The following is a 14,967-nucleotide window of genomic DNA, read 5'->3' on the forward strand; positions in this document are numbered from 1 at the left end:
TAAAAATCAAACTCTTTTATTTTCCTTTAAAAAAATACGTATTTGCAGTCATGTGATAGTTACCATAGCTGTTACCAGTTTACATGGTTCCAAGAAAGTACACAGTGCTCCAGGTTAAATATTTAAGATAATTTAGGGTATGAATGGCCACTTAATAATTTCTGAATTAGAAATGCTATTCATCAGGGTGTGCAAAAAAAATTTGCAAGTTAGCAATTAATGCTCAAGTGGTATAGTTTAAGTAGCATAATAGATACATTAAACTTTTGGTCATGATTAATTGTATACAAAACATAACAGTATTAAAATACATTATTTTCATAAAAATACCGTTGTGACAATTGATATCTAAATAAGACATTTTTAGAAAGATGATATGAAATATTTGTTATAGAAAAGCACATTCTTATAGCAGGATTATGTCATAAGTTTTTAAAAATTCTATCCAAGCACTTAAAAGCAGAGTGGTTTTTTTTTTACAACTGTGATCCATTTGTCATATAAAAGTATATGCTGTGTGTACACTCTAATATTATGTTTATTCTATTTGAAACTGGTCAAAGTACAACACTGCATGTGGAGCAGCTGAGTTCTTATATACCACTGAAACTTGTTCAAGAAGATAAACATCACATTCTTGTTGCTTAATATGCAAGAGGAAATTACTCTTTATGCATGTCTGCTATATGCATATACTGAGAATAATTTCATGCTACAGTCGCTTCTTGCCACAGTCTGACCTGTCCAGAGGCTTTTCTCAGCTGAAGCAGCATCTTCTCCCTCCAGCCCCTCCACCTCCTCAAACACCCGACTGGTGTAAGCCAAAACCAATGAAGTTAAAAGTTATAAAATAAGCTGAACTCCTATGATCTCCCCTCAATCAGACTGTGTATCAGCCAGCTCTACTGAAACCACCCATTTTAAAATTCTCATTAGAACTCCACTGTGTTGAATTCCTGTGATGAACACTGCATGCTTACATTTACATGAGTGATCCACTTGAAATCCTCAATGTCAGCAGTTTAAAACCGTGAATTAGTACACAATTACTTTATTTAAGGCATGTAAGAGCACCCTAATTAACAGAAATTAAATAGAAGAGACTTCCCTTCAGGAAATTTTTTTCAGCTGCCTTCTCTTCTTTCAAGATGCTAAATTAATATCATTTTGGAAAGATGGTAAGAAGGAGAAAGGAAAACAGTTAAGAAGCGATCTGATTATTTCAGTTGTTCCTGAAAGAGTTTTGAAAGCAATGATTTACCAGTAAAATACCTCAACTATAAGGCATTCTGGCCAATCACATGTCAGTTGGAGTTATCGCTAGATAAAAACTAAAAGAAAAAAAGAAAGAAAGAATAACCAGATAGCACATCAACAGGACAGTACAGGATCAATATTGCTCACCCCTGAGTTAACAGGATTGGGTATAGCAGCACCAATGGAAAAACATTCTGCAATGCCAGCACTGCACTGTGGTCCTATACTGTGGTACAGCCTCATATGTCCACAGATTATTCTTTAAGAGCACTTATTTCAAACATTATTAGACACAGGAATCCCTTTAGTTGCATTGGTATTTAAGTGGAAAAAACAGTGAAAATAGTAAAATGGGCTATACTATTAGTATAGTCCATTGTAGTGTTAATGTACTGCTTACAGCTGTGGTCCAAACCTGGTAAGCCACTGTCTTCTGTGAGACTACTTGCCTTTTGGTTTTCTGCACCAAAAAAGCCCAGCAGAAATCATGTTGTGCCAGTTTTGAGCAAGATGTCCTGCAAGTCATCTGGAAGTGCTAATATGATGTCATTGATGTGTGTCTGCAGCTTCTTCAGGGTGTCGGTTTTCACAGGAAGATGTTCTCTGTTAGCCTGCAACTGCAAAGGTACCAGAAAACATGATTTCTACTGTAAGTGCAACTTCATCTTACGACACATCAAAGTGATATATTAGAAAATCTGGCAAATGGATTCCTCATTTGCTTTGGACAACAGCAGGTTTCCTCAACAACCACACGACAGCATGAGCAACACTGATTTTGGCTTTCAAGAAAAAAAACAAATTTTTTTTTGTTTTTTTGGACTTCTTCCTCCCTGAGGATTCAGATCAGTCACAGAGTTCCCATGAGTTTTAATTACCAGCAATACATTGCTTCCAACATGGCCGGATGATGTCGGGGAGCCAACTAACTTTTCAGGCATGGCTCAAATTAACTGTTTTTCTTTTAAAAACCTGAATGTCTGATTCCTTAAGCTACCTAGATCATGATGAATATTTTCATTTAAGTCCTTGCAAAAACAACTACATAATACTTCTAGGTATTTAAGTCATGTTCAATTCAGTTACTTACCAGTTTATTTTTTAACTTCAAGACAAGATCCACTGTTTCTACTTCAGTGTGCTTCTGACTCCAAAAAACCAAGTTCTAAAATAAGAAAAATTAAGCATTGAAATATTTATGGCAACATATGTAATTTCAAAAGTAACATTAATTTACACCTACTGTTCAGAATAAGTCTCTTTCTTATTCCCATGCCATTTGCTAAACTCATTTTACTCATGTCCTGTCTTTACTGTGACTCACAAAATCTGCTTTATTTGCATGTTTGCCCAGTACTTGGCCTCAGAACAAACTTGCACATGAACACAATACAAATAAATTAAAGGAAAAAAAAAAATCTTGCCCAACAGGCTTAGTTTGAAAAAGAGCACCTACAATGTAAAATAGCAGTGAATGATTACCAAATCAGATCTGCCAGCACAAGGAAATATTAAAAGTAGTGTAAGGAGGGCATTAAAGGAGATCACAGCCAATAACTAGTAAGATACAATCTACAATCAAGTGAGTTTTCTTACGGAAGTTCTGTTCCCTTATCCCTTTACTATTCACCTAACAAAGATATTTGCTCATGTAGAGGAAAGATGTTAACACTTGGATCAAAAGAAAAAGCAATGAGGAGCAGAATCAGTAATAAATTTGTGACACATTTCCTTTTCTTTGGTTAAGTTAATGTCAAGTATAATTGGATAGAATCTAAGTTATATAATTGACCTAGCTATTGCCCTGCAAATTATTTGGGCTGCTCAATTTTGAACAATCTGTTTGGGTTTGCTACAAGGTACTGTTTGGGAGTTGACAGGGCAAGGGATAAAAACAAATGGCTTTTCAAAAATAATCAGAGCAATTTTTTTGTTTGTTTACAAGCTGTGGCATAGCCTTACTTTTTTTTTGTTCTTTCTATTCCCTCTCTAGCTGTACAATGTCTTCTCCTCTTGCAATTAATTTCTTTAGCAGCTGTTCCAACTCAAATTATACTGATACCCACTTCAGCCTCTTCATTAAAGAATGGATCTTACAACATAGGAACATTTGTTTGGCATTTTGTTATAAATCAACAAAAAGATTTCACTTGTCAGCTTCCAATTACTATGGATCAGTTTTAGGCTTATTTACTAACCATATCTAATTAGTCACCAACTTTCTGTGGTATTCACTGGTTTTATACCTTCAAAGCTACAAACTATATCACAACTGAAAGTGTCAAGTGAGATGCCAAAGACAGAAGCTGAATGAAATAATATTATCAAATAAGAGGAAAAAGCTTTTTATTTTTTTGGGGGGTGTGTGTATGCAATTTTAAAATACATAACAAAACAAAAAAGTACTAAAGATATGTTTTTACAAATGATGACAGTTGTTGTAACAAGTGAACTGTATTTTGTATTGTTCTCTCTTGCTATGTTAGTTCTACCTTGTCCTTGGTGAATAAGATCATGTTCTGCTAGACTAAACTGTCAACATTTTCATGTTCAACCTATGAAAACACGAGTAAAACTGACTTGTGAGAGAATATATTTTTATTAAAAGATGATAAACATAATCATAAGCACACATTTTTCTAACCTCATTACAGAGTGCTTCTAAATGAAGGGCCTCCAACTTCTGTGTCATTTCTTTCTGCCGGCTCCTAAACCAACCATCGAAGTTTGGTGATTTCAAAAAATGCCTGGTAAAACACCAAAGCAAAATACAATTTAGATTTTAAGTACAAATTGGTAACACTGTTTTTGACATCATCAAATTTGAAGTAATTATATTTAGGAAACCATTAACAGGTTACAGAGAAACACATTTAAGTGAGTAAAGTATATTAAGCACTATCAATTCCTATTAAAGCATACATTCTAAAAGAAAGTCTTATTAAAATCAATACTAATCATAAGTTTGCTCAGGAAAAGAGCCTTCATATTACTGATCTATTTTCATTTATATAATTTTTTATGCTGCTGAAAGAAATGACCTGTAAAGTCCTATCCAGTCTCCTTTTAAACCTGAGGTGAGCTGTGGTCCTGCTTTTTCCAGTGTCTTCATGAAGTCTTCTTGGCTAAATTGCCTCAGCTGTGGTGGACTCTATGGAAAGGAAAAAAATAATTAGCATACCATAACTTTTCTCTAATCACCAATTTCCAGCTCATTCAAATGATATTTCCTTACCTTCCATGGTGATATGCATTTCTGCAGAGGCATTAGGCTTGCCACATAACGTTCCTGGGGAAAGGAAAAGGAAAGGTTGTTTGCATAACCAGTATTAAAGATACACAGACCACGTGTGTGTTTACTCATTGCTTGTGACCACAGCATTTTCTCTGCTGAGTATTGGTACAGGGTGGGGTTGTGCATATTCACCACATAAGAAGACAAGAGGAACTTATCTAATACTGATTGCATTTCCCAACTCCAACTTTATGTCAGCAAGGTTCAAGAAGGACATGGGGCAAAGGAGGACAGGAAGCAAACATGTACGTGGAATATCTATATCCTGAACTTCAGCCACAAGTAAACAATCTCTCTTTTCTTTGGTGACAGTCCCTAGGTACCTTCATATCATGGGTTATTCCAAAGTGTAATCCCAGTTTGTATCAAGTGTTTGGAAATGATTTTCAGGGTCTCTCACACAAGCATTAGCTCTAGAACTAACCCACAGATGCTGTGGGCATCTCTGCTGTAGCAAGGCTTGGCACAGGCATGGCCAGAGCCCCAACGTGTCCAACCCACAGGGAGAGGGGCCACTGCTGAAGCATCAGGTGTAACAACAGGAGGCAGCTCTGCCTCACCAGCTCACACAGGCAGATCTGCACAAACTGATACACATTTCCAAGTGTTTGTAAGCACTTGGCCATACATTTTGATCTGTGAACATAATTAGTTTCGATAACATTATGACAAGTCTAGTTCTATCTTTTGAAGAAACAAAGGACAGCTCCCCACATGCTTTTCCTGTTGCAGAGAATGTGAAGGGTGATCTCACCCTGTAAACTAAGACTTATGACAGAACGTGCTTTAGGTTCCTTGCTTGAAGTGACAAGGTGCAGGGAGGAAGCCAGGGAAAGGTTTTAGATTCACACTATGTGTCCATTTGGTCTCAAAAGAACAGGAGAGAAAGATGAATTTTAAAGAAAAGCTCCTCTAATCTTGAACACCCAAGGACAAACAAGTCTCTAGAGATATTCCAGTTCTTCCAAACAGAAACTGGACCTGATCATGCCTGCTGTAAAATGATGAAACACTCAGGTCATTCACAAAACATGTTCTGAGGGTACACAGTGCCCCACTGTCCAGCTCACTAATGAAGGATGTTGAGCAGTACTGGACCCAGTGCTGACCCCAGGGATACACTGCTAGTTACTGGATAGTTACTGGACTTAGTCAGGGTAACATCAAAAAAGCTATTCTATATTACCTATGTTAAAACCACATTAGTCTAAGAACTCACTAATGGAATAATGAAACTTTCTGTCAATTCCAAAAAATAGCGCCGAAGAATCACACTCTGTGCTTCTGTTGGACGTTTCTGTTGTACTCCCTTAAAAAAAAAAGAAAAATCACAGTCTGTTACTCCAAAACATGTAGGTAGTTGTGGTGGGTTTCTTTTTTATCAATACTTACTCCAGCGTTTCTGTATTCATTTTCTATAATCCCACACCCGGCACCTCCCACCCTGAACCAGGAAAGGAAATTAATAGCTTCAAGTCCTTTTGTACTCATCTTTTCAATTGTTGATTTTTTATTTTCATGTAAAGAAATCCAAGGAAAGAAAAGTTTCTATAAACAAGTATTTGCAAAGCAGTTAAAACTTGGAAACTCTGATTCTTACACACCTCATGCATGAGATTTCTCGACCAAAGAGATGAGAGGTGGAGGGGGCTGGCAGAGGGTGGAAAACCCAAAGCAGATGAACTGATAATCCCTTCAATCCTCTAAATTATTAAGCTAACTTTTTGAGTCCTAACATATTGTTATGGAAGCTGCTAACAAGGCAGCAGCCCTTCTACAATGAGGGTGTATATCCAGCTATACTGCTACAAACTGGGGCAAAGGAACCGGAATCCAGGTTCATTTCAGTTACACAAAGTGCTTCCTTAAATGAAAACACTGTACAACAGTACACAAAATACACAACCCAGTCACCGTTAAGAAGACATTTACAGTATTACCTTTTGCAACTGTTTAACGATTTCTTCGTCTTTGTTCAAGTATGGCTTGTAGGAGGTATAAACACCTGAGGAAAAAAAGCAGCCTATAGCCAAAGGAGAAACGGGGTATGTTTTTTAAAATTAAAATACTGGTAATTTAACTCTGAAGTTATTACCAGGTTTGGAGTCCAAAGTTTTTAGGTTCTTCAGTTTTTTCACTTTCACCTGCTTTGGAACTTCACCTGCCAAAACATATAAAGACACCTTGCTTGAAATCTCCATCTCTATTACTAGATACTACAGCTGATGTGCTATACATGGCACTGACTTTTAGAAATGGGTACTTTCACTTAGAAGACAATCTAATATTGTAAGAAACATTAGAAACATTGACAAGAATCCAAGTATATATCCAGAAATGTCTGGCAAACACATGAACAGGAGCACATAGACTTTTCCTTGTGGAAAATAACAACAAAAAAACCCACCCAAAAAACAACTAAACAAAAAAAAACCCAAAAGCACGACTTTCTAAACCCAGTAGCCAAATAAACTTACTGATATACAGTAGTGAATTATTATTTCATTAATTTCATATTTTTATTCCATCTTCCTTTGTTCCCCTTAACGCAAATGCTTTTGGGAACAAACCTTTTGCACCTTGATCAAAATAAAAATTGTACATAAGAAATTAAATCAGTTTATGTCTCCTTTACTGTGGGCCAAAGTAAAGGCTTTTGTTGTGTTTTTCCAATTTATCCTTCTCCAGCCAGAAGACCCTAAACCCTGTTAACAGTCCTGCAGCCTCAGCAGAACCTTCTCTTAAATCTATTTGGATGCTCGACTTCAGAGGAGATAACAGTATAAATTGCTATTGAAACTGCAGAGTGGGGAGAAAAGGAAAAAAGAAGAACAAAAAATAATCAGAAACCCTCTCTTTGTCCCTAAAGAAATAGAATATAAATTTTTAAAGTCAGATCAGACAGACACATCTCTACAAGTTTCTGATTAAGCATTTCCCATAGCTGCACCAAAACTTTAGAATTTCATACTTGAAACTGTATATCAAATTTGAAGGCAATCTCTGTATATGGCTTTGCAGAGTTTAATTTTTTAATTAAGATTCTATTTTCCAAACTTGAACTACACAGCAGCTAAGTAACTCCTCCCGAGACCCCTGAGAAGCCCCTACAGGTATTCTCACCGTGGACAGGCATGATATTTTAAAGTAAAGCAAAACTTTGCCTAATTATATTGAACACAGCACATAATTCTTAATTAATTTGTTGTATTCAGAAATCAAACTTAAGTTATTTAACAAAAATTAATTTTATGATGTTTTATCTTAACTGCATATTTATGCATTGCCACTGTCAGAACAGAAGAGTGAAGCTGTCACATCAAACAGATACTCCCAGGAATTTCATACAATAAATAGAATAGTGTGGTATTTTACTACAGGCTGGCGACTGACATGTTATCCAAAGAGTACATGAAAATTCTACTCAATCATGTAAGGAAATCATTCAACTTGAACAATTAATAATTACTGGAATGCTGCCAAATTAGAAATATATTATCGAAACACTGTCAACAAACAACTTTTTATGTTACGGTAACATTCGAACTTAGTTTTCACATGGGTCTTACATTCTGTGCTTACATTCTACTCATACTAAAATTAACATCAGTAATATGTCTCTCATTTTAATACCTTATTGGCAGAGAGACAAAATCAGGACTGTGTGAAAGGTAGAACATTATTACTAATGACTATCACCACCTTTTGCATTTAATATATGAGATTTGACAAGACAAGACATAGAGCACTCAAGAGTCTAATTTCACTTGACAGATTTACACCTATGACAATTTAGTTAGGATTAAGCTAAATTAATGGGACTAATTTACATGTTTGTAAATAAATAAGCCCACAGTTAGATCCTAATTGCACAGGATTGTAGAAGATATTTATACTTTACCTGGAAGTTTAATATCTCCAATTCGGATAATGTGAGGCCAGTGCTGAAGTGTTTTAGCAAAAAAGGGATTTGTCACCCCTAGAATGACAGAGGGCCTAGAAAAGTAAGGACAGTGTTTAAAATATGACAGCAAGAGCTTCTGTCTTAATGAATACAAAAGGTCAACAGAAGCATCAAATTGTATCAGTTTCTTTTCTTGCTTGTCACTGACTCCACCTTGCCCAGAAAAATCACTTCTTTTGAGTCCTTTTGTCCAAGTATGTTCAGCTCAAAACATTTTAATCCCCACTCATAGTTTTCCCCACTCATTTGAATTGACTTTGGTTTTTTGCTGTCTCTATAATCCCCTTAAACTTGTTTGATGTATTTAAATTCATTTTGACTTGCAAATGTTCATTATTTTCTCGGGTCATCATAGGTGATTTACAATCTCTCTTCCAAAACAATAAAGATCAGTGTCCATATAAAGATTTCACACATTCTTTTGTTTTAGTCTGAAAAATCAATTTACGATGTTTTATCTTCTGTTCTTCTCATTGCCATGTCACAAGAATCAACACTAAAAAAATGAGGAATAAAAGAACCCAAAAAATAGGCATTCCTTTCTCCCTACTAAGGGATCAAGTCTAGCCCAACTGAAATATTAAATGTTCTCATGCCTATTTTGTGGGAACCAAAATGGAACTTTCACACAGAATTAGTTTGGACCAATGCACACAAATAGACGTTCTTTTACTAACTGGAAGCTGAAAGATCAGGAGTTGAAGTAAGGCCTTCATTTACACACCCACTAAAATAATAACTCTCTAGGCCAACATAAACTAGTAGCAAATCATAAGGAATCTTTTTTCAGTACTACTGGTAATAAAATAGTGGTAAGCTACTTGGGTCACTTTTAGGAGCCTTAATTTGTCATATTTACCAGAACCAATTCTGATTGTAAACCACTAAAGTAATTTCTGAAAAGACACAATAAATCAAAACATCGAGACGAAAAACAGACCCGTGCTCACCTCTCACTAAAGGTAATAAAATACACAGAATCTACATCATCTGGATTCTTCCCCTTCTTAGAGCCACTGCTTAAAAACCCTATTTCCTACCTTTCCAAATTTTTGTTTTCCATAAGAAAGCCAGAGCAATTCCAGCTCTGTTTCAAATACTAACATACAGACTGACCAACCTTTCTATTTTGCTACAGAGGAGAGGATGCAATTTTGAAACATAGGTTACTGAAGTTTAACCAAATTCTTCTTGGAATTATTTTTAGAAACTAAATTACATACTGCATAACCATTCCCATGGAACACCATCTGAAACATATTGCCTGTGTTTATGTGTTTTTCCACTGCTCTATCTCTGGCAATACATCCGTTTAGAGGAAAAATACAGTAAGAAAAACAAAACAAAAAATCCAAACCAACAACCTCTGCCTGTTCTGACATTAGAAGAAATTTATTTACAAAAAGATCAGTGAATCTAATCAAGCTACGTTTAAATAACATATAATAAGAAATATTGGAGGTGTACGCTCTCACAACAAGAGCAGAATTTAAAAAAAATAAAGAGGAAAATGTGTTCTTAAAGCAGTTTTAAACATCAGTGGTTTTGGACATTCACGCTCTTAAAAATAATCTTAATATCTGAATTATTTACAGTATTATTCTAACAAATTCAGTGAAGAGATATTTAATTTTTAAGTTGTCTCAACTAGGACACCACTGAATTAACTCTACAAAGCAGCCATATGGATGTTGAATTAGTCACTTTGATTAGCAGTTGATTAAAGATGAAAACTATTACCCAGATCTCCCAAAGAGATAGTCTGGAGCTGGTGTTATACAGAAAAACTCTTGCAGAAAAGCAAAAACTTTTATTGTTTTCATATTTGCAGTTTTACTTATTCTGTAGACAAATATCTCATGAAGCTCAAGAGCAGTTTAATTATGGTATTGTTTCATAACTTCTTTGTCCTATCTAACTGGAGTCAAAACTTAAATCAGGTAATAACTGCACTCTGCAAGATAAATCTTATTAAGAAAGGGAGTCTAAACATAATGACAGAAGTTAAGAATAGTTAAGTAGTATTTGAACACAAATTTATGGTTACAAGTGGCTTTGAGCAACATCTTCACAACAGACTTTGATTCACTTACGGAGCCTGTGTGCGAGTCGTGTACTCTTTGAATTCACTGTCGTGTATGGTGAAGTATGGCCTGAAATCACTGCAGTACTTCAGTGGGGAAATGCAGCTGCAAGGCAGAAAGAGGATAAGCTGTCTGTATGTATTCAGTGCAAAATTTCATGAAAGACAAAAGCAAATCTCAAATTGGCAATGCTTTATTACACTGATCAAATGAAGGTCCACTCGGCTGGAATCTTACATGACTCACTTAGTCATTAGTTGGAAGCTCCACTGAATTTACCTAACAAGGGCCAACACAGTTTCTGAAGATTCTGATGGTGATGGTGCCATCACAACAAGTGGTTCTCCCAGCAGCACCAGCTCCCAGAGCATCTGAATGTGAAAGAACACCGGGCAGAAACACCTAAAACCAGACGGAGGTGTTTTAATTCACTTGACATAATAAAAGACCTATTTCTTCCAGTTAAGAACTGAATAAAAATGAAGTTTGCAGTAGTACTTAATAGTAATTTAAAAAACATAAAATACTTCTGTAAAATGGAACATTTAATGAACTTGCTTATTTACTGCAGTTTCAGCCTGCATACTGTCCAAACTGTGTTTTATCTAACTTTACAGAAAAAGAATATTAAAACCAATACTGACAAATGTTGGTTTGCAAACCGTGAGACATGTGTCAAAGTACCATCAAAAAACTTTGACTTGTGGGAATTCACAGCTAGGAATCAATCAGTTCAAGCTCCTACCTGAAAAGATCCACTTCATGAACAGTCGGCAAAGCCATGGAGATCTGAGCATCTGCCTAAAAGACATCGCAATGCTTGTTTTTTAGTCATCAGAATACCTAGGTATTAAATGAAATGGTTTCCCTTAAATGCTTACAGACAGCACATGGTATATATCCTGATTATTTACACTACTCTATTGCAGTCAGTATATACTATGTTATCTCCACAAGTAACTATTTGTGTGCTAAAAGCAGGATTTTGCCTAAGACACACAAAAACCCACTTATAGGCATGTAACTTTCAGTCCAGAAAAGATATAAAATATTGAAGCTGTTTCAAACACCAGTTACACAGCACATGAAGGCACAGATGGACTTGTTTTATAACCATCTTCTATGACTAAAGACTCTTAATTCTGTTATCATCCTCAACCCTCCCCCCAAACATTAAAAGGATGATCAAATCAGTAATTTTATCAGCCAACTACCCTCTTCCAGGACCTGGACATCCTTCCCTACTTGGGGTAACTGGCTTACAATATTGTTTCTATGAAGAATCCAACTCTTGACTCCTCCATTCAAAGTTTCAAAGATTGTGGATTTCAATATTATCAAATATATGATGACTTGCTACCAATCTCTGTGAGCAAGTTTAAAGTAAAAGAATGAAAGCAGATCTTTTGCTTTGTCTGAGGTTATGTACAATATCAGTATCTAATCTCTACCTGATGCATATTCTGTACTATCGGTGTTGTTCCGGGCTTGTCACGATATGTTGGGATCCGCAACTTGGAAAGAAAAAGAAAGATTTATTTTCCCTTGTATCAGATTCAGCAGACACTTCAAATGCTGACTTAGAGACAAGTTGTAACATTTAAAGAGGATATACTACAGTATGATGCTTATTTACTCCACAGAACTTCCACCTACAGAATTTCCAATTGAAAACTGAGTAACAGAATATGCAAATAACACTCCAGTTAAGAAAAAACTCTTGGTAACATTAGTCACAACTATTACTGTAATTTCAATAAAAATACTTTTAAATGTTGAAAAGAATGGTCTGAACTAAGGTCATGAGGTTTTAAGATGGCACAGAATTATTTTTAGAGAAAAATCTTCTAAAACATCAGGCATCTTGTTGGAAGTGAGGCAGAATCCAAATAGTCTGAACATAAGTATATTTTTCTGACTTTAGTTTGCATCTGTAAGTCTCAAGAACTACAGATTTCATCATACTGGAAGCTGAAGTGCACATATGGATGTAATTTATACAGAACAATTAAAACTGTCCAAGCAGCATAATAAAACAGGGACGTATCACTGGACAGTAATTATGACTTTATTCAGTTTAGGAATGCAATGTCAGCTCTCATGGGTAAGATTTACTGATGACATAAATGCAGGCAATACCCAAACAAGACATATCTGACACTCATCATCATCCAGCACCCAAGAACACTGCTTTATTAAACCTGTGTTTTCAGAACAGCCTCAGAAACTTCTCCTTCCTCTCCCCAGTGATGCACACACATCTTGCTGTAAACTTGAGAGTATCTGCTCACAACGTGCTTCTGGTTGCAAACTCCAGTTCCATCAAATCCATTTAACTGCATTTCATATGAAGACACTATGGCTCCCAGAGGCCTAGTCCTTAGCCACCATTTAAACACTACCATTCTTCCCTCTGCACTAGATACAACTCCTTTAATAGCTTTCTTCAGACATATTTCACTTTCATTGAAAATTATCAACAGCACAAGAAATTAATTGCTGGTGTGTGGGCCAAAAAAGATTTTTACTTGTGAACCTTCAAGAAGAAGAATGATTTTCATCAATATATTTTATTTGCTTGACTGGAATTTAATTCTCAGTATTTTCAAGTGTTACTTTATGGTTGATTTGACAAATATAATTAGCACTAAAGTTTCCTAGAATGCAAATTCCAGTGGGATAATATAGACACTACAACTAGTAGTTGTATTGAAATACTGCTTTTTAATATCTACAGAAATTAAATATTAACCTAAGCATGATAAAAGATCCTCCCCTCCTCTCCCCAGTCAAAGCACCTAATCAAGATCTCCCAGACCTTCACTCTGAGTGCAGTAAACATCTATTCCTGTTTGGAAGCTTGAGACACTGAAAGCAAGGCACAGTACAATAGGACCTGGACAGTAAAAGGTGGGGAAAACACCCTCAGAGAAGCACAAATTGCAGGAGTACTTACCTTCATTATAACACCCATAATAGGCAACTGCAGAACTTTCCCTGGAACTGGTGGTGGCCAACGATCAACATCGCTACAAACTGAAAGGAAAAACAAGTATCATTTATAACAGTTTATATCATGTATAACCCATGATCACAAAGTCACCTTTGTGCACACTGCAATTTTAAATTAGTGCTAATAGTCCACATCAGTTCTACTTGTCTCTTGATCACACTAAACAAGTTCTACAGCCTTTGAGACATTCTTTATGTATTATTCCATTAGAACTACAAAGTTTGTCATTTCAAGAAAACAGTATCCTCTGGTCTTTCATTTTTTTGTAGCCATGAGGCTTACAATTCATTGAAGAAATGTTACATGAGAAACCGTGAAAGTACATATTGGGAAACTTAAAAAAGAACACACCCATTTATGTACATTAGCTATTGCAGAATAGATGAACACGAGCAGCTAAGGGAGAAGCTAGTTTACAACTTGGATAGAGAGTTTTTCAGCATTAACTTGCAAACCATTCTGAATATTACTCCTAAATCTAGTTTTCTGCAGAGCTTATTTTGCTCATAATATAACCTGTCAAGAAAATAGAAGATTAAAAGAATACAATTCCTTCATGGTTTCCACAAATTGCTGCCCAGTGAAAGCACAAAGACATGAACATTGTACAAAGAACACAGCACTCCCAGGCAAAGAGCAAATAACTTTTCCATTTGGCCCTCTCTGGCTCTTACAGCTCTGCAGTAAGGCTGAGGCACCTGCTATCAGTGCTGCTCTGTTGCTTTTTCCATTTGGTCAAAAAACAAAACAAACAAATCACACGCACAAAAAAAAGCCTCAAGTAAGATGACATTTGTACAGTTGTTTAGCAAAAGTTGTCAGACTGCCCAAAAGGACTCAGTTTGTGAGAAGAACAAACTGAGGATTGGCATCAGCTACTTGTGCTCAACAGCTGGTCTTGATACACACACAACCCTAGAGGTGTTTTAGGAGGGACCTTCAGTTCTCCCACAGAGGATGCAAAATTAGATTAGCTCTGTTCAGTGATCTAGAAATCAAGGAAGTTTGTTAAAATTTCAATCCTCTACCCTGCAAGAAGACAAAGCCACAAACTAGAACATGATAGTGTTGTTTGTTATTTCTCCAGAAAAAGTATGTGACAGTGTAAGAGCTCCTCTAGAACAACATCACAGGACCACTACCTGCTTCCAGGAAAGCTTCACTTTTTTCAAAATACTCTGGTGCTATTTGCTTAAGCATGGTGCGGAAGAGGTGGACATAAGGCAGCTTGCTGATGAGGACCAGAGACTGGAATAAAGAGGAACAAAACAAAAACAGGATTTCAAGTTAATGTTTTCCCTCAGTTCTACGGCAGCTTTGCTGGTTACCCTCAGAGGACGTCAAGTGTGACTTT

At 36.0% G+C, this 14,967-nt stretch overlaps 1 protein-coding gene across 1 annotated transcript in view; it reads right to left on the bottom strand.

Annotated features, from left to right (window-relative positions):
• Positions 1-14,967, bottom strand: part of DENND6A (DENN domain containing 6A) — a 22,926-nt gene continuing 7,959 nt past the window's right edge. The window contains exons 6-20 of the mRNA XM_027728538.2: positions 14,756-14,861; positions 13,557-13,636; positions 12,052-12,114; positions 11,346-11,401; positions 10,880-11,002; positions 10,610-10,705; positions 8,454-8,548; positions 6,648-6,713; positions 6,493-6,557; positions 5,772-5,861; positions 4,493-4,546; positions 4,299-4,408; positions 3,902-4,004; positions 2,348-2,422; positions 1-1,874 (exon numbers count right to left, since the gene is read on the bottom strand). Of these exons, the coding sequence (XP_027584339.2) occupies positions 1,743-1,874; positions 2,348-2,422; positions 3,902-4,004; positions 4,299-4,408; positions 4,493-4,546; positions 5,772-5,861; positions 6,493-6,557; positions 6,648-6,713; positions 8,454-8,548; positions 10,610-10,705; positions 10,880-11,002; positions 11,346-11,401; positions 12,052-12,114; positions 13,557-13,636; positions 14,756-14,861 (1,314 nt within the window). The 3' untranslated portion in view covers positions 1-1,742. The remainder of the gene's footprint in view (positions 1,875-2,347; positions 2,423-3,901; positions 4,005-4,298; positions 4,409-4,492; positions 4,547-5,771; positions 5,862-6,492; positions 6,558-6,647; positions 6,714-8,453; positions 8,549-10,609; positions 10,706-10,879; positions 11,003-11,345; positions 11,402-12,051; positions 12,115-13,556; positions 13,637-14,755; positions 14,862-14,967) is intronic.

The sequence above is a fragment of the Pipra filicauda genome, unplaced genomic scaffold, assembly GCF_003945595.2.
Source record: "Pipra filicauda isolate LSUMZ 115617 unplaced genomic scaffold, ASM394559v2 scaffold165_size2600900_pilon, whole genome shotgun sequence".
Taxonomy (NCBI): domain Eukaryota; kingdom Metazoa; phylum Chordata; class Aves; order Passeriformes; family Pipridae; genus Pipra; species Pipra filicauda.